Source organism: Cutaneotrichosporon cavernicola, assembly GCF_030864355.1.
Source record: "Cutaneotrichosporon cavernicola HIS019 DNA, chromosome: 5".
Classification (NCBI taxonomy): Eukaryota; Fungi; Basidiomycota; class Tremellomycetes; order Trichosporonales; family Trichosporonaceae; genus Cutaneotrichosporon; species Cutaneotrichosporon cavernicola.
This window is the reverse complement of record NC_083397.1, coordinates 624033-640810: the sequence shown is the minus strand read 5'-3', so window position 1 is coordinate 640810 and position 16778 is coordinate 624033. Positions and strand designations below refer to the sequence as shown.

Below are 16778 nucleotides of genomic sequence, written 5' to 3'. Positions count from 1 at the left end.
GAACCCTTTGTGGAGACTGTGGCGGACGCAAACTAACGAGCTAACCATAGGATACATCTACTGTCGGCGCTTAAACCATCGCCGCCGCTCATGCACTTCAGGCTCGGGCTCGAGCTCGAGCTCGGTCAACCCACGCGCGGCGAGCTCGGCCTCGTCCCAACTCCCACTACTCAGGCTCGTCCGTCTTAATTTCAGGAGGTCCTCCTCACGCTGTTCTTCCACTTCTTCCGGCCGCCGTCGCGAATCTGCAAACGACACGCGTGGCACCTCTCGGGCTTTGCCTTTGCCCTTTGGGTCTGCCAGCGCTTCCGCCTTGATGGCTTCGCGCTCCAATAACGCATAGAGCATGTCGATTCCCTCACTCCCACTCGGGCCAGGCTTGAACTTGCCTTTCCCCCGGTCCCAGAAGCGCAAATCACGGCTGGCAGCTCGGAGACCGGTGCGGCGCTGTGGTCGTGACGGCCCGGCTTCAGGTTGGGCCTGGGGACTGGGAGCGCCTTCGCGTCTTTGGTGCCGGAAGGACCGCCGCTTGATCGCCCGGGGAAGGGGTTGCGGACCGATCGCCGCCTCGTACTCGCACACCGAGCCGCATGGCCCGCAGCAGAGACAGGGGCCGCGCTCACTCGAGTCATCGCTCCAGCGGCTGGGCGGGTCATCCTCGCCCTCGTCGTCCCCGTCCTCACCGTCAGACTCGCGCCCAGCTTCCTCTTGGGACTCGTCCGCGGCCGCGGCAACCTCTACGGCCTCCGCTGCGTCCTGGTCAAGCACTGGCAGGGCTGCGTTTAACGCTTCCCATGCCTCGCTGATTAGAACCGCGACGAGCTCGCCCTCAGCTTCGGGCAGCGCGCTCGCTGCAACAAACATGAGGTCCAAGGTGGCCATGCGGGTGTCTGGTCGGTGGGGGAGGAGATGGCCGTACTCGGCCATTAGGCGTTGGACTAAGGTCAGCGCGCGAAGCGAAGTGATGGAGAGACAAACTCACAGGGATCCTCCGCTAACGAGCCATTGCGAGTAGACCTCCGCGTGTCCACGCTCGAGCGTTGATCAATCGATCCTCTCTGAGTGCCCCTCGGGCCCGCGTCATGAGCCTCCAAGACGAGCTGGGCTACGAGCGCGCCCTCGCCGTCGCTCAGCTCGGTCGCGGCGAGGAGGAGCGCGTCGAGAGTCTCGACCCGATAGCCACGGCTTGATTCCGGGATAAGGTGGCCGTATTGCAGAATGAGAAGGTCGTCTGGGGTCAGTTCGTCAGCCGGTTGGTATAGCTGGCTTACAAGGGTCAGCCGTGCCTTGAGTATTAGCCCCTCCGACTGCAGATGCGCTGTGAGTGACGGCATCGTATACCTCCATGACAGCCTGGACGGCCGGCTCACGCTGTCCGTCGGGAAGCTCAACCGCCGCACCGAGAAGTGCCTCAAGAACCTCGTCTCTTGACCCAGATGCGCCGGATGGAAGGAGGTGGGAAAACTCCTCTAGAAGGAGGGTATCTGGTGTCAGCCTGGCTACAAGGAAACTCACAGGGATCGGCAGTGGGTTCCTCAGCTCTTACGCTTTCGTCTTTTCTCTCGCCTTGCCTCTCGTTCTTGAGCTCAAGGCTCTCGCGTTCGCTACTCTCCCGCCTATCCCCGCTACTCGTGCTGGCCCTGCTCCCGACAGACAGGCGCTGTTCCGCTTTAATAGCCCCAAACGCCTCCATGACCATTGCAGCGACCGCAACGCCTTCTTCTTCAGGCATGTCGGTCGCAGCCGCGAAGATCAAATTCAGCGCTTCCATCCGAGTTTTCGGACGATGGGGGATGAGGGTCCCGTACTTGGCGATGAGGCGCTGGAACGCGTCCCTCAATGTGTCGGCGCTCGGTGTCGGCGGTAACGGAGGGAAACTCGCGCGCACAACTTTCACTAGGCCCCTGGAGAGCTGTGGATACCGTAGCTGCGGAAGGGGTTCGAGGAGCGCTGCCTCGCCCCGGAAAGTTGGGACGGTTGGGCGAGGATTGCGGCGTGTACTCCGCGTCCGCCTCGGAGAGCTGTGCGACACTGAACGTGGAGGCGGAGCACTGTATCTCACACTTGGGGAGTTGTCATCTGTGGTTGAGTTTGCTCGGATGCGTACACCAGAGCTAAGACTCGGAGGCGGGGCGCTATTTCGACCCCGCCCGCGGACTGATGGTCGAGGTCCTGTGGGGCGCGAAGGAGGAGCGCTGTACCGCGCTCTGGGATCATCGCCACGCACAGGCTTTGGCGGGACAACGCGGCTGCCGTCGTCCCGGGCGCTCGGTGGGTTCGTCTCCCTGTCCATCCAGTGCCGCCGCGGTTCGGTAGGCTGCTTCCGCGAGGAACTAGCGCTAGGCCCAGCGACCGGCTCCTTGGACGGGGCCGCATCGGTGTCACTGCCGCCTGGCTGCGTCCGTGAGGAACTAGTGCTAGGCCCAGCGACCGGCTCATTGGACGCGGCCGCCTCGCTGCCACTGCCGCCTGGCTGAAGGTAAACCAGGTGCGGGTGTGCCCTGCCGACGATTTCGCCTCCGCGCCAACGGTTGGGGATTGTACCGTTACCGGTCGTTTCGATAGGAGCGACACTCGTTAAGCTGTTGGCGATGAATGCAGGACGAACGACTGTGGGATGAAGGGCATTGTCGACGGCGCTGTGAGGTACGGTTGTGATTTGAGGGAGAAGAGGGCTACCATTGGCGTCAACGAGCTGGGTGGCAGTGCGCGGCAGTGTGTTGTTGATGGTGGGAGGACATGGCAAGGGGCGCCGTCGGGGGGTGACGGCGATGACACTGCTGACATTGATATCGGAGGCGGGGTGGCCATTATCTGACCGGTTGATGGGGACGGAGAGGTTGTTTAGCCCGGAGGAGCTCGGGGCTATTGGGACGCTACGTTGATAGCTGTTATCTAGCCCGTTGCTCGGGAGGACAACAACGTGCCCAGCCATACTGTTGACATGGGGGACACTGTATCCGCGCCCATGGCGAGCCGAGCTTACCGTCCGGCTCTCGCTGCCGGACGTAGGCGTTGAGCGGACCATGGGGCCCATTGTGAGAAGCCGCGCTGCCCTCGACTCAATTACAGAAGCGGGACGGGTCAGTATGTTAAGGGTCGTGGACCGTGCTCGACTTTCGTCAAGCGTAACGCGCTCCTCTCCGACGGCTAGCGCGTTTCTCGCTCGCTCGGCCCACTGGTGTCAGCATTGTGACTCGCCTGAAGCCCACGTCGTCAAGCACCCCTTCTTCGCCGTGGAGGGATGGCGCTTCGGGCATGACCGGTGCGATGGGGTTTCAAATCGCGCAACGTCCTGGCAGATAGGAGTGAGATAGGGTGTGAGACGTGTTGATGAGATGGAGTGAGATGAGAAATGAGACGGAGGTATGGCAAGTGAGATGATGCTAGCATGTTAGTACATTACGCCTTTGTGCTTCCCTAGCCACCGAAGGCTCCGCGCCGCTGGAGAGGTGATGTAGCGATGGGGTGCACCGAGGGGGTTATGTCCTTTGTTCCATGGCGTTTCGACATTCCACCCTCGGGCAACATCCCGACCGGGCTTCATGTCAGATCGAGGGTGGGGTCGGTCACGCGGCGTGTCTCTAACCGGCGGCCCGTGCGCATCATCCGAGTTGGCGGTAAGCATGCGTTTCCGTTTTTGCATTACATGCATCCCTGGTCCCAATCTGTGATCGTGCTTGAGCAGGCCCCCGCCTTTGGCGGTGCTCTGCCAGGCGATCACTGCTCTCATCACCGGACGCCTCACAGCATGCCCTTGGCCCGGCCCTCCATCTCACGGCCCTCCTCCCACATTGTGCGCCCAGAGCACGCGCACACCGTCTTGTCGTTGCCCCAGGTGCCAGCCGAGCGGGCAACCACACCGGCAAACACACTGCCCGCCGGGAAGGAGGGCGTACCCTCCGGCACGTCCTTCTTCTGCTCCACGCCGTCCTGCTCGACGACACACGCGCGCCCGATCCACTCCCATAGCTCGCCGTCCACCTCCTTGAACAAGTCACCGTACCCGTCCTTGTCGGGGGTGATTGTCCCGAGGTCCACCAACGCGCCCTTGGTAGTGGCAGGCGGGTCGACGAGGTTACCTGTCTTGGACACGTACGCACGGAACGCGTTCTGCGACGGTGGCAGGCGCACAGTCAGGTCGAGGAGAATGGAGCGCGGGGCAATCTGAACAAAGCGGGCGATACCGAATACCTTCTGCGTGAACTCGTCGTCCTGGAGGCCGTAGAGCTCGCGCTTCGTCGACTCAGGAAGCGCCATCGCTATGGTCGTGGGAACGGAGATGGGCGACTCGAGGATCGAGATAGCCGCCTGTGGGGGGAGGGAAGGGTCGACCGCACCCGAGCCACGGACGAGGACCTGGCGCTCCGTCGACTTTAATGCGGCCAAGAGTTGCGACGGGGGAGCTGGGGTTAGCTGGAGATCCTGAAAGGTAAAAGAACCAGAATGTCAGAGAGAATCAGAGTCAAGGTGAAAATGGCGGGATAGTTGGCAGGCTTCGAAAGCGCACTCACTCTTGCCAGTGATGGTCACTCGCTTGTCCTCCAACTCGATGTCATACCGTTCAATGCCTGGGGTCAGCTATCAACGTAGGATCTGAAGCAGACCGAGATCACTTACCTGGCAGATCTCGCAGCGCGTCCTTGACGGCACCGACGCACTGACGTTAGCTCATTCTCATTCTCTGGCCAGACGCACGCTCTCGCAGGTCATGTCAACCGCGAACTCGGTCTGGGGTCAGCTCTACCGCACGCTGAGACCTGCCTTGAACGCAGTGCTTGCTAGGACCATGATGTGAGTGTGGAGAGTGTAAGTGAGAGTTCAGTTGGATGCTTGCTCATCATGACTAACGAGCGGACCGGCCATGCCCGAGCGCTGAGGACCTCCACTTTTGTGCCCGGATAATCCAAGCCGCATCTAAGCAGGAAACGCACAGGTACCTCCGTCAGTACCAATTGCTTTTGGCCAGCTTGAAATGAATCCTTACCTCCATTACTAATGCGAGACAATACAATCCCACGTGACACAGATTATCCACTGGAAATTCGAAGTTGCTGGAATACCCCGCCTTTCCCCGGGTATTGTCTGTCAACGTCTGTCCGTCACTAACATCTGACTCCTCTCACATCCTATTACTTTCAAGCACAGCAACATGCCTAACAAGGTCGCGTACTTCGACATCAGCATCGGCGGTGAGGCCGCCGGCCGCATCGAGTTCGAGCTCTTCGATGACATTGTGCCCAAGGTAAGCTCACGAGTCTCAGCCACGCTGACACCAGACCACGGCCAACTTTGAGCACCTCTGCATTGGCGACAAGACGAACGACAAGGGCACCAAGCTCACCTATGTCGGTTCGGTCTTCCACCGCTGCATCAAGGGCTTTATGCTTCAGGGTGGAGACGTGAGCTGAACTAGCAAGATGATAGCTAACAGGAGTTCACCCGCGGCGACGGTACCGGCGGCGAGTCGATCTACGGCGAGAAAGTGAGTTAGTTCGAGGGCGGCCGATGAGACCTGGTAGACCAGCTACGAAAGTGCCACCCAAAGGGCTCTCAGGATCATGAACCCGGCTAACCTCAGTTCGCGGACGAGAACTTCCAGCTCAAGCACGACGAGCCGATGCTGCTGTCCATGGCGAACGCGGGCCCAAACACGAACGGCTCGCAGTTCTTCATCACGACTGTCCGCACTCCCCACCTGGACGGTAAGCACGTCATCTTCGGCCGTGTGCGCAACAACCGCGGGCTCGTCCGCCGCATCGAGCACCTCCCGACTTCCGCGGACCGCCCAGATGAGGAGGTGAAGATCATCGGTGCAGGCGTCCTCGACGAGGCTGAGGTGGAGAAGGAGGATGCGGCGCGTGCGCGTGCCGCCGAGGCCGCGGTCAGCGGTAGTGAGGACGTCTTCGAGGACTACCCCGCGGACGAGGAGAAGATCGACCCTGAGGATGCTGAGCAGGCCCTCAAGGTTGGGCAGACTCTGCGTGCGCTCGGCAACGCCGCGTTCAAGGCGGGCGACAACACTGTCGCACTCGCCAAGTACCAGAAGGCGCTGCGGTATCTGGACGTACACCCCGAGCTGCCGAATGACGCGTCTCCCGAGCTCGTCGCCGCTTTCCGCAGCACGCGCTTCCCGTGCCTCACGAACGGGAGCCTCGTCGCTCTCAAGGTGAGCCCGCCGCAGCCCAAGCTCGCCAAGGTGCTCGCCAACCACGCTCTCATGATCGACGGCCTTACTCCCGCCGAGAGGGGCAAAGCGCTGTACCGCCGCGGCGTGGCTTGCATCGCTCTGAAGGACTGGGACAGCGCTGAGCGCGACCTCGCCGAGGCTATCAAGCTCGTCCCAGGTGACGGCGGCGTAACAAAGGCCCTCACCCAGGTGCGTGCGCACCAGAAGGCCGCCCTCGACAAGCAGCGCGCTGCGTACTCGAAGATGTTCGGGTAACAGCGCGAAGAACGGCAAAGTGATACCGTGGGCGTGCCAGTCCGTGGAGATGGACAGTGAGTGTTCGATGGCAGCGCTGTAGACTAGACAGATAGCTGCATACATGGTGGCATATGCATTGCTTAATACGATGAAGGTCGGTGGAGCTCGTCAACTACGCCGATGCAAAGACGCGCTCAGCGACGCGAAAGACAGGATCAAGGGGCTACGTCTCAAGTACAGTGTGGATTGGGTCGGTCACTGGAAGAAGGACAGACCAAACTCTCCAGTGGATGACAGGTCCAGCCAGCACCTGTAGAGGATAATCCGAAGAACGAAAACCTGCCGAAGTTCTTCACAGTGTCCAAGGGGAGATGAGATGGCAGCAAGTCTTGTCGATGAGAATCAAGAAGACTGGTGTGATCGGAAACGCAGGGCACAGCGGAGACAGCGACCAAGGATATGATGAGACTAATGTTAGCGCACGACTAGCAAGGGAGCGCTAAGAGATCAGAAGTAGAAGTAGGGTATCCTCAGTGTGTGTAGGACTGTTGAGCTTGAAAATTGTTTTATTCATCATGAAAAGCGCGAGATGAAGGCTGGATGCCAAAGGGTTACTCACAATTGTTTGGAAGATTTGCGAGGTGCGAGCGAGGTGCCATGTGAACAGGTGAATGCGAGCCGAGACATTGGTGAGTAGTCCAAAACTTTTCACGCCAGCCATCGCTAACCTTCGTCTTGCTCGTGCTCTTTGCTCGTTGCGGGCTGCAGTAAACACAGGGAGATACATACAATCAAAGTGGGAGCTACAGAAGTCGATCAGAAAGCCCTCGCACACCCACGGTCGGCCGTTGCTCTCCCTTGCGGTCGAGCGCCAGCGTCCCGCCAGCTTCTTCGTGTCCGGAGACAAGTACTCTGTGAAGAGCGGCGAGGGGCTATATCATCGCCTCGACTTGGAAAATGTGGCTAGTGTGAACTAGCGAGAGTGAACGGTTACTGTAGAGAGATCTGTAGCGAGTCAGCACTGGAGCAGAAGAGAGCGGTGGATGGATGGCGAAGACGAGGAAGACGGCGACGACCACGTCGGCGTCGTCGTCAACGTCTGGGATAGTGAAGGAAGATGTGGAAAGGGGGGGGGGTACTCACCCTACAGAGTGTGGTCACTAAAGAAACAAGAAACCCATCTCGTTGAATTTATATACCCACCGGCTGGGTCCCTGGTGGAGGTGGAGGTCGGGTGGAGGTACTGAGGGTCCATCTCGCACTTACGGCGTTTTGCCTCTCCACGTGCCGTGGCATTTACCTACATGTATGCATCCGTTGCCAAGCCTCCTTAACCATAAATATCGTTGAGGCACGTGGCATGCACCGCTTCATCAAATACGTGTTACTGAGTATGACACTCAAGTACTCGTACCTATATTATCTTATCAAGCCCGGGCGAGGTAACGAACGAGTCTCTAATCACTTACAAGTATCAACGACATGCCAATGTCACAACGCGGCAGTAGACGACCTTACGGGTAAGTGCAGGATGAGGATGGCGAGCTTGCGTGCCTATACCACAAACTGGGCCCAAAAGCATTGACCACTCTGCCTGAACGAGCAGATGACCAGCTCAGTGGCTTGGCATTTCGTAATATTAATAGATGCCAAGCATCCGCGGCTTGCCCTGCAGTGGTTCATCTAAGGCAGTTAGCAGTCCAGATTGCGTGCCGCGCAAATAGAGGTGGGCGACCCCTGATACAGTAGTACGTCATACAGAGCGGTCCCCTGTGCTGCTGACCCTCTGTTTTCTTCTCGGGAACAAGATGCGTTTGGCTCACATGCCTCCCTTCCTTGGTCATCGCTTCTGGCTTCGAAGCTTCAAGTCTTTGGGCGCCAAGGCACCGCAATTCGAGTATATGCCTAACCAATCAAGGTATCGTCCTGCTCGACAGTGCAAACAGGTCAGCTGACATTGTTCCGGAAGTGCGCCCCAACTCCGTCCTAGTAACACAGTCGAGGCGATTTGCAACCGATTTGTCGGTTGCGAACTGGCCAACGACACCACAGCTTCTCCAACGAGCCCGATCTCAGCTCTCGTACGTTCTTGTGAACTGTTGGTGCCTGTTGTAGGTTGGTTTTGCAACCTATTTGGCGGATGCAGTACTGGGGTGGGCTTCAAGGTGTCGGGCCTGCGAACAGAAAGAGAAGACGACCGATCTTGCGGTTAGTGAGGCAGTGTGCATTGTTCTCGCCCTGATGCCTTGCCGGACTACTCATCTCTTCATACTTACTCCCCATTGTTTGCTCATCACATTCTTTCCTCAACGGCACTCCGCCGGATTCTCAACCAACTATTCGCCATGATGATGGTGTGGGCGGCCTTCGCGGCCACCTGGGTAGTCTCGACATATGCCTTTGAACCCAACGTCACTTTCATATGGGAAGTCCCGCCGATGAGCCCCCTCATCCAGTTTGATCCCCCGGACGCTTGGGTCGACACATACCCCAACATTAACGACTCGCTGTACACGCCTGGAGTCATGGGCAAAGGCTTCTTCCCGTTGATTACAGCCGGTCCCGGTTGCCGGGCATATGTGGAATACATCGGCAGCATGTTCGTATTGCAAGGCTCCCTTCTAGACGGCGCCACGATGTCAGAAGTCATCTTCGAACTCGACGGAGTCCAACAAACAGGTCCGATGGTGGGACCGTCCCTCGATGTCCTTGGCCAAACGATTTTTGGGATGACCAATCTGGACACCACCCTTGGGCCGCACGTAGGGTCACTGAGACTGCTCTCCAGCGCCCCTCCCCAGTCGAGGCTTGCGGTAGGCTTCTCTCTCATTACTGCTGAAATTGTCGCACGGTCGTAGGTTTAGAAGGGGGAAGGGGATCTCACATCATTCCATGCTGACACTGATAGAGCCGCCTTTGAGGAGACATCCTGTTTGATCTCGCGGTTCCCCAACGGGGACTCTGCGACTCCCGCCGGGGCCGTCCACTACACCGGTTCATGGCAAACGCGAGACAACATAGGGGGTGTTGGTGGGCAGGCAACCGTGCCCTACTATGAGATGTACGCCAACAACACACCTTCCGTGCAATTCCCCCTCCCGCCGTCGACAAACATCCTGTACATAAACGGCACCGTTGGCCCCAGCTACGGCCGCTACAGCGTCAATATCGACCCAAAACCCCCGTATTGGGCGGAAAACAACGGCCTCAATGCACACCGCCGATACGTGGAGTTGGATCAGCTCTTTTACTTCAGCTCTTTGGACCCAGAGGTCAACTATACTGTCACCATTACCGGCGACCCCGATGGTTCAAAGATCCTTGGGCTCTCTACTTGGACTGTTTGTTTCCTCAACGACCCGTACGTAGGACAGTTCAGATCGTTGCAAGGCTTACCCTCAGCCAATTTTTCATAGATTTGCTCAACGATGGCAGCTCCTCCAGCAAGGGAGTGATGCCAGTGCCTTTCACAGGCAACAACACCTTTGGCAGCAACAACACCCTCATGGTACCTACAACGCCTGTAGCGCCTGTGGGCAGTACAGCGTCGGTGACCAATACGACGGCACCAGTCCCACCAGTGACCAGCCCAGCAGGACGCACAAACGTGGGTGCCATCGCTGGGGGTGTTGTCGGGGGAGTGCTCGGTGCAGGCCTGCTTGCTGGACTGGTGTTCATCTTCTGCCGCCGTCGGAAAGACCAGGATGACTTGTGAGTACTCCGGGCTCGCTTCCGTACGCTTCTGAAGAACAGATTTGAAGGACAATTCGTCGTCGATGCTACCGAAGCAGCCGTTACACCTTACAAGACGGAAACCGGGTACATGAGGGGGTCCAACGAGGGTTACGCTCTGCACAGCTTATATGGTCCGGTAGAACCACATGGAGATCGGCCGAGCCTCCTTTCTGGCTCCCACTCGAAAGACTACGGTGCGGATTTCCAGGAAAAGTATCCGCATCTGCAGAACGTCGCTGTCGACTACCCCAAGCACCCGATTCAGGAGGAAACCGCACAGGCGCTCCTCCTTGCATTCCAGAGGCACCGGGAGTCCTCTGGTGTGAACCAGGAGGAGGATGCGGGGCCTATCAGCACCATCCCACCGTCGTACAACCCCGAATGGATGGCCAGGCAGTCGGGGCAGTCAGATTCGTCGGTAACCGCCGGGCTGTCGTCGCCACCACTACCAACAGAGGGCACGGACACAACTTATCAATCGTCGAGAGACAAGTGGGAACCCCAAGGATATCAAACAGGCCGTTGAGGGCATTTTGTGGAGTGACATGCACAGATTGTTTGCTCCTCTGCCTTACTGGGACAAACGTGACTCTGCCACTTTGGCCAGCCAGTGGGCCTGTTGGTCGCTGGTCGCTGGTCGCTGGCCGCCGAATCATTTCAGAGTGAGGTGACCACCCTCGGCAAGGTTACTCACTGCCCCTTAGTCGCCACATAAACCTTCAAAAGACTCATCTGTCGGGGCTCGAGCATTCTTGCATCGGCACAAGCAGTCAAGTAGTTAACCAGTTCACCAGTTCAGCGGCTTGGAATATCAAAAGGGTTTGTAGTCTGCATATGATCTGCATTTGCTGACACGTATTACACCGCTTCATCTCAGCATCAGGCAGTAGTCGCTGCGACAGTTGGGAACCCACTGAAATGGCTGAATTATGTACAATCCCCCCATGCTCCCCACTGGCTCCTGGCTTGCAGCACTTGGCATCAACGTCTCAGGGTTCTCCGGGGGACTACGCCACGAACGCCACCTCCATTCTAACATCGCGTCACACGACCAATGTCAACATTAACAGAACAGAAGATCTTGCTCGGAGGCGTTGCGCCACTCTATATTCTAGCAAGTGTGAACTGCCTTCGAGAGACTTACATTGGAGCCTTGGTCAACTACCCTACGACGCCTCTGGAACCGTCGCTGTCTTAACGGTGCCAGAGGCGACGGTGCGAGTGGCGTTGAAATGTAGTGGACTGCCTTAGCTGAAGCTACAATGTTAGGCTGTGAATGGGAAACGCCTCTTCGCTTCCCGTTCACAGTTCGGTACTTTGCATAGTGCGCCTAGTAACTAGAGCTGGCCCCCTCTTCATGTCATGCAAACCAATATCCCATAAAGGCGCTATAAGGTACTGTAAACTGCTCCTCCCTCTTGTAGCCCTTCTGTTTGCGGTCAACCTCTTCCCCCAGTCCGCACCCCAACACGCAAAGCCCCTTCAGTTTCTTTACCATGATGAAGCCGAAGTACTTCGCCGCCGCTGTTGTCCTCGCCGCAGGATCTGCTGCCCAGTGAGTTTCTATCTCTTGATGTAATACCGCCCTCCTTCGCAATCCACTAGATTCGTTGCTCTTCCACTTGTGTTACCGCTCCAGACTGGTCACTGACTCTTCCTCAGGATTGACCCCAGCACCCTGAGTCCTTGCATCCTCACTTGCATGACGACCGGTGCCGCTGCAGCAGGCTGCTCCGGCATCACCGACCTTTCCTGCGTCTGCAGGCCCGGGTCGTTCTTTGATTCAGCTCAAGAGTGCCTCAAATCGTGAGTTGTTAACAGATGGCGTGAGACGATTGGGGCTTAAACTAACATGTCCCAGGCAGTGCCCCGACGACATTACTGCCAATGCCACCGTGAACTCCCTCTGCGATGCTCTCCTAGGTGGCCTCGATTCGAACTCACCGCCCAGCTCGAGCAACAGCGCCTCCGGCACCTCTGCGACGGTGACGGCGGCGAGAACAGGTCCCGCTGCTCCAAACACCGAAGGTGGAGCGTATGTCACTTCCACATCCAGAGGTATCAGCAAAGGGTCGTCTGCAACGGAAGCCACAGAAGCGGCAGCATCTGGAGCGAAGACATCGCCCATAGGGGCGAGCAGCTCTGCACCCGACTCCAAGAGTGGCAGCAAGACGAATGTTGGCGCTATTGCTGGAGGCGTTGTCGGGGGAGTCGTTGGTGTAGGCCTTCTTGCTGTCTTGTTGTTTGTCCTCTGCCGCCGTCGAAAAAACCAAAGTGACCAGTGAGTGTCGCAGTATCTCCCAGTTCTCCGCAAGTTTGCCTCTGACGAACAGAATCGAGGAACCGTTCGTTGTCGACGCCACCGAAGATGTCGTTACACCTTACAAGATGGAGATCGGGGAGAGTACTCTATCAAAGAAAGGCTATGGCTCGCTCGTAACGTATGAGCCGCAAGATCCACCGGGAGATGAGCCGAGTCCCACAACGTACCCCACCTCGTCGCAAGACAGATCCACTATGAAGCAGGAGCTTCAGACCCAACAGAACATTGTGACGATCGATCCGAATGAGCCAATGCACGAGGACACAGCGCGGGCACTCTTGGCAGCACTCCACAGGCAACAAGGCTCCGTAGGCGTCAACCAGGAACAGGATGCTGGGCCGGTGGGGACAGCGATCCCACCATCGTATAACCCCGGCTGGGCACAGAGACAGTCGGAGTCATCAGGTCTCGGGATCGCATCGCCGTCTTCGGGCATGAGCCATTCGGCGTCTCCGCCCAAGCCACTCTCGTCGTAACCCAGCATATCTAATATATTTGTTCGTACCGTTGAAGCAGTTCGGGTTGAACTAAGTGTCGAGGATTGCAAGTTTGTAGAAGTTGAGATGTAATGTACTGCCTCCTCTGCTGCCTTTACGGAAGCATCTGCTGCACGGCAGTGTAACTGCTCTACATTGGGCAACCAGGCGCGTTAGTGGAGAATGTGGATGCTTGTCATAGCGGTTTTGGACATACCTCCCTAACGCATTTCCGGTACCCTCCCGCAGTCTCGACAGCCAGAGCGTTCGGTCTCCACAGTTCGTCAACAGGTCTATATCTCCATTGCATTCGTACACAGGCCTTGAGCGATACAGTGAATGCTGGGATGATATCAGGGCGGGGACGTGAATTATGGTACCTCAGAGCGCAACCGGGTCAGGGCTGCGGTCCAGTAGGTTCCTGTCTCTACTTGTCGCTTTTGCACTACTACGCGGTGCCGGCACGCTCGCCGGCTCTCTCCACGTCGACTACACCTCTGCACTCTAGCTGCTTGCGCGGAAGAGCTTGAAGATGGTCTTGAGGCCGGTAAACTCGCTCTTGGCGCTGGCCCAGTTGATCTCAGTGCTGTGGTTCTTGTAGTTCCACACGAGCTTGTAGAGTACGATGCCGCCGAGAAGCTGGACGATCCAGCCGACACTCGCAAAGATGCCAACGATGCCGGCGAAGAGGTGGCCGCCGATGAGGCTCGTAATCGTGTTGAACAGGCCAGCTGAACCAGTGTACGGTGCGCCGATGCACATGTACAGCGCGAAGAGGATGTGGAAGCCGCAGAAGATGAAGTAGGTGTCTGGTGTTAGTCTTCTGTGTGAGAGCCAAGCCGAATCCAGGGGCCAGAGACAGCTGCGCCGCATAGACACATTACGCCTATCCGATGCTGTACAAACATGTCGTCCCACTTGGCCAACTTACAGAAGAGAATCGCGGCGCCGCGCTTGTGCAGTCGCCGCCAGCCAGTGTAGATCGGGTAGTACCAGAGGATGAAGCTCAGGATCGAGATGAACAGGAGGTACCCGGCGCCAGCGCCAATCGACGAACTGGAGTGAGCTGGGCAATCACCGGGCGGCAGCTCGCAGGACTGTACTCACACGCCGAGCGGGAAGCAGCCGACAAAGTTGATGATGAGAGTCAAAAGCAGCGCCAGCCAGTAGTAGTACATGAGTCGCGCGTTCTTCTGCTGCTCCTGCGGCACGAGCTTGATGTCATGCACGAGAATCGGCACAAACGGCGGCCAGTTCGGCTTGTACTGTGCGACGTCGGCTTCGCGCTGCGTAAGATCGGCCTCGCGCCGCTCAAGCTCGCGCTGCTTTGCCTCGAGCTCCTGTGCGCGCCGGTCGTGATCGGCGACATAGGCTTGGATGTTCTCCACACCTCCCGTTGGCTGCCGAGAGGTGGATCCGCTGACACCGTCGAGCGAATACGCGCTCTCGTTGCCGTGCTGGAAGGGGTTTGGGTCGTTGAACGGGTTCGCGTCGAGCGTGTTGCCGTAGTTTGACATGGTGTGGGAGTTATGTGGATGTCTACGGGACGAGGAACGGCTGAATACGTGCTGCGGGTGTTGTGTGTGGGGGTGGCAACGTGCACAGCACCACTGAATGCGGAGTGATACTGAGCAGGTGGAAAATGACAGGTGGAAATCACTAAAAGTGGAGGTCGCCCGAGATGTCGCCCTTGACTTTGGGCTTCATCACTGAAGATAACAAGTTCATCAACATTGTTAATCTCGCTGCCATGGTCTTGCTCACAGCACGAGCGTGGTCTCGAGTGTTTTCTGTGCAGAGCACAGTGGCAGGATCTTCTCGTCTTGCCAGGCGCGCGGCGAGCACTCAGACTGCGCCTGCGCCCGATGACGGATGGGAGTTGGTCGTCGGCCTCGAGATCCACGCCCAGCTGCGTACCGGCCGCAAGCTGTTCTCTCGTGAGATCTCAGAGCCTTCTAGGAAGCTTACATCAGGATCGCCTCTCAGTTATGACGAGGACGCGAACACGAACGTCGCCCTCCTCGACGCCGCCTTCCCCGGCACTCTCCCCGTACGTCACCCGAGGAAGGTTCTGATAGCAGGTAATTGACCCCGAAGCTGTGCGACTGTCGCTCATGACTGCAATGGCTCTGGGCTGCAAGATTGTGAGGTTCGCGTGGTGAATGAGCTGACAGCAGAACCCCCGCTCTACGTTCGACCGGAAGCACTACTTCTACCACGACATCCCACCAAGCTACCAGATCACGCAGCACTACAGTGAGCTGGGCTACTGGGATCCCTTGCTGACATCAGACCCTATCGCGCGTGATGGAATAGTCCGCTTCGAAGCGGGCGAGGGTGGCGTGCAGAGGGCGTTTGACGTCGGGATCATCCAGCTCCAGATTGAGCAGGTGGGTTACAGGAATGTGACATCGCCGGCTGATTACAGGACACGGCCAAGAGCCAGACCGTTGGCGGCGAAGTGCTGGTCGATCTCAACCGCGCGGGTACGGGGTTAATGGAGATCGTCACTCAGCCCCACATGAGGTGCGCTATCTTGATTGGACTTGTAACTCACACCAGATCTGCGGAAGAAGCCGGCGCGTTCGTACGGAAGCTGCAGGGCTTGCTCCGCCGCGTGGGCTCCGGAGACGGTGACATGGAGAAGGTAGGTCCTGTGGCTTTATAGATGGGGCCGCGCTGACGACAGGGCAATCTCCGCGTCGACGCGAACGTCTCCGTACGCAGACCAGGCGCTCCCTTCGCAACCCGCTGCGAGATCAAGAACGTCAACTCTGTCCGGTTCCTCCAGCAGGCCATCGGTGAGCTTTGGCCGTCCCTGCAGCTGACTTGACAGAGGCTGAGCGGCGCCGGCATATCGCGCACTACGAGGGCAATCCGGGTGTTCCTTTGAAGCAGGAGACGCGGGGATTGAACGAGCTCACGGGGGAGACTTACAGCTTGCGAAGCAAGGAGGAGGCTGAGGACTACCGCTACATGCCCGATTCCAATTTGCCCGCGCTGGCTCTTGAGCAGGTGAGCTGTTATGACGGCCGGTTGCTAACCCCATCAGGAATACCTTCAGATACTACAGGATGGTCTGCCAGAGTTGCCGTGGAGCACCGTCTCGCGTTTGGCAAAAACGTACGGTCTCGACAGGCGAGACGTGGAAACATTGGTGCACCTGGACGAGTACGCAGGGGCGGGCGCCGCGTTCTTCGAGGAGGCCGCCGGTGGCGACAAGCACCTGGGCAAGAAGGTCTCGAACTGGTAGGCTCACATGAGCTTAGTTAGCTGACGTCAGGATCGTCCACGAGCTCCTTGGCACGTTGACCAAGGCGGACAAGCCGTGGTCACCCGACATCGTGCCGGCGGCACTGCTCAGTGAGATCGTCACCGCCGTCGAAGGAGGGAAGATCAACGGCACGACTGGCCGCAACGTCTTGAAGCATGTCGTCAGCTCGGGATCGTCGGGGAACCTCGATTCACTGCTGCAGGAACTAGGCCTTGCATCCGACTCTACCGGCGACCTCGATGGGCTGTGTCAGGAGGTTATCGCAAAACTCCCCAAGGAAGCGGACAAGGTGCGCAAGGGCAACGAGAAGGTTGTCATGCGGCTGGTGGGCGAGGTGATGAAGATGAGCAAGGGGACGGCGGATGCGAAGCGGGCACGCGAGGTGCTTCTGGCATTGCTCAAGCCATAGGCGTCAGGCACGGGTGCCGTGGCGTATGAAGATCGTTGGCGCGATCGTGCATTTCTCTGCATAGCACATGACATTGGGACGGCGCTGTGCGGCCGACGGAGGCTGGTACAGCACGTATCATGCATCTCTCTTGG

The 16778-nt window shown here is 58.1% G+C and overlaps 7 protein-coding genes across 7 annotated transcripts; 4 read left to right on the top strand and 3 right to left on the bottom strand.

Annotated features, from left to right (window-relative positions):
• Positions 1-57: 57 nt before the first annotated feature.
• On the bottom strand, positions 58-3037 carry CcaverHIS019_0502780 (uncharacterized protein; the record flags this gene model as incomplete). Its single annotated transcript, XM_060601419.1, has 5 exons — positions 58-938; positions 983-1231; positions 1272-1484; positions 1516-1822; positions 2228-3037. The coding sequence occupies 5 exons, from the start codon at positions 3035-3037 to the stop codon at positions 58-60; spliced, it is 2460 nt and encodes an 819-aa protein (XP_060457915.1).
• A 707-nt stretch (positions 3038-3744) lies between these two features.
• On the bottom strand, positions 3745-4866 carry CCS1 (uncharacterized protein; the record flags this gene model as incomplete). Its single annotated transcript, XM_060601418.1, has 5 exons — positions 3745-4406; positions 4515-4571; positions 4621-4660; positions 4699-4731; positions 4852-4866. 5 exons carry the CDS (start codon positions 4864-4866, stop codon positions 3745-3747), a joined length of 807 nt encoding a protein of 268 aa, XP_060457914.1.
• Positions 4867-5152: 286 nt separating this feature from the next.
• On the top strand, positions 5153-6445 carry CPR6 (uncharacterized protein; the record flags this gene model as incomplete). The annotated part of the gene is made up of 4 exons (XM_060601417.1): positions 5153-5245; positions 5280-5402; positions 5435-5485; positions 5582-6445. The coding sequence occupies 4 exons, from the start codon at positions 5153-5155 to the stop codon at positions 6443-6445; spliced, it is 1131 nt and encodes a 376-aa protein (XP_060457913.1).
• A 2327-nt stretch (positions 6446-8772) lies between these two features.
• On the top strand, positions 8773-10688 carry CcaverHIS019_0502750 (uncharacterized protein; the record flags this gene model as incomplete). Its single annotated transcript, XM_060601416.1, has 4 exons — positions 8773-9281; positions 9336-9788; positions 9830-10138; positions 10181-10688. The coding sequence occupies 4 exons, from the start codon at positions 8773-8775 to the stop codon at positions 10686-10688; spliced, it is 1779 nt and encodes a 592-aa protein (XP_060457912.1).
• A 970-nt stretch (positions 10689-11658) lies between these two features.
• On the top strand, positions 11659-12961 carry CcaverHIS019_0502740 (uncharacterized protein; the record flags this gene model as incomplete). The annotated part of the gene is made up of 4 exons (XM_060601415.1): positions 11659-11717; positions 11837-11968; positions 12024-12197; positions 12496-12961. The coding sequence occupies 4 exons, from the start codon at positions 11659-11661 to the stop codon at positions 12959-12961; spliced, it is 831 nt and encodes a 276-aa protein (XP_060457911.1).
• Positions 12962-13465: 504 nt separating this feature from the next.
• On the bottom strand, positions 13466-14478 carry CcaverHIS019_0502730 (uncharacterized protein; the record flags this gene model as incomplete). Its single annotated transcript, XM_060601414.1, has 3 exons — positions 13466-13770; positions 13893-14017; positions 14069-14478. The coding sequence occupies 3 exons, from the start codon at positions 14476-14478 to the stop codon at positions 13466-13468; spliced, it is 840 nt and encodes a 279-aa protein (XP_060457910.1).
• Positions 14479-14642: 164 nt separating this feature from the next.
• PET112 (uncharacterized protein) lies at positions 14643-16644 on the top strand (the record flags this gene model as incomplete). Its single annotated transcript, XM_060601413.1, has 10 exons — positions 14643-15011; positions 15043-15105; positions 15139-15217; positions 15254-15351; positions 15390-15487; positions 15524-15608; positions 15651-15762; positions 15798-15976; positions 16014-16210; positions 16245-16644. 10 exons carry the CDS (start codon positions 14643-14645, stop codon positions 16642-16644), a joined length of 1680 nt encoding a protein of 559 aa, XP_060457909.1.
• Positions 16645-16778: the final 134 nt, after the last annotated feature.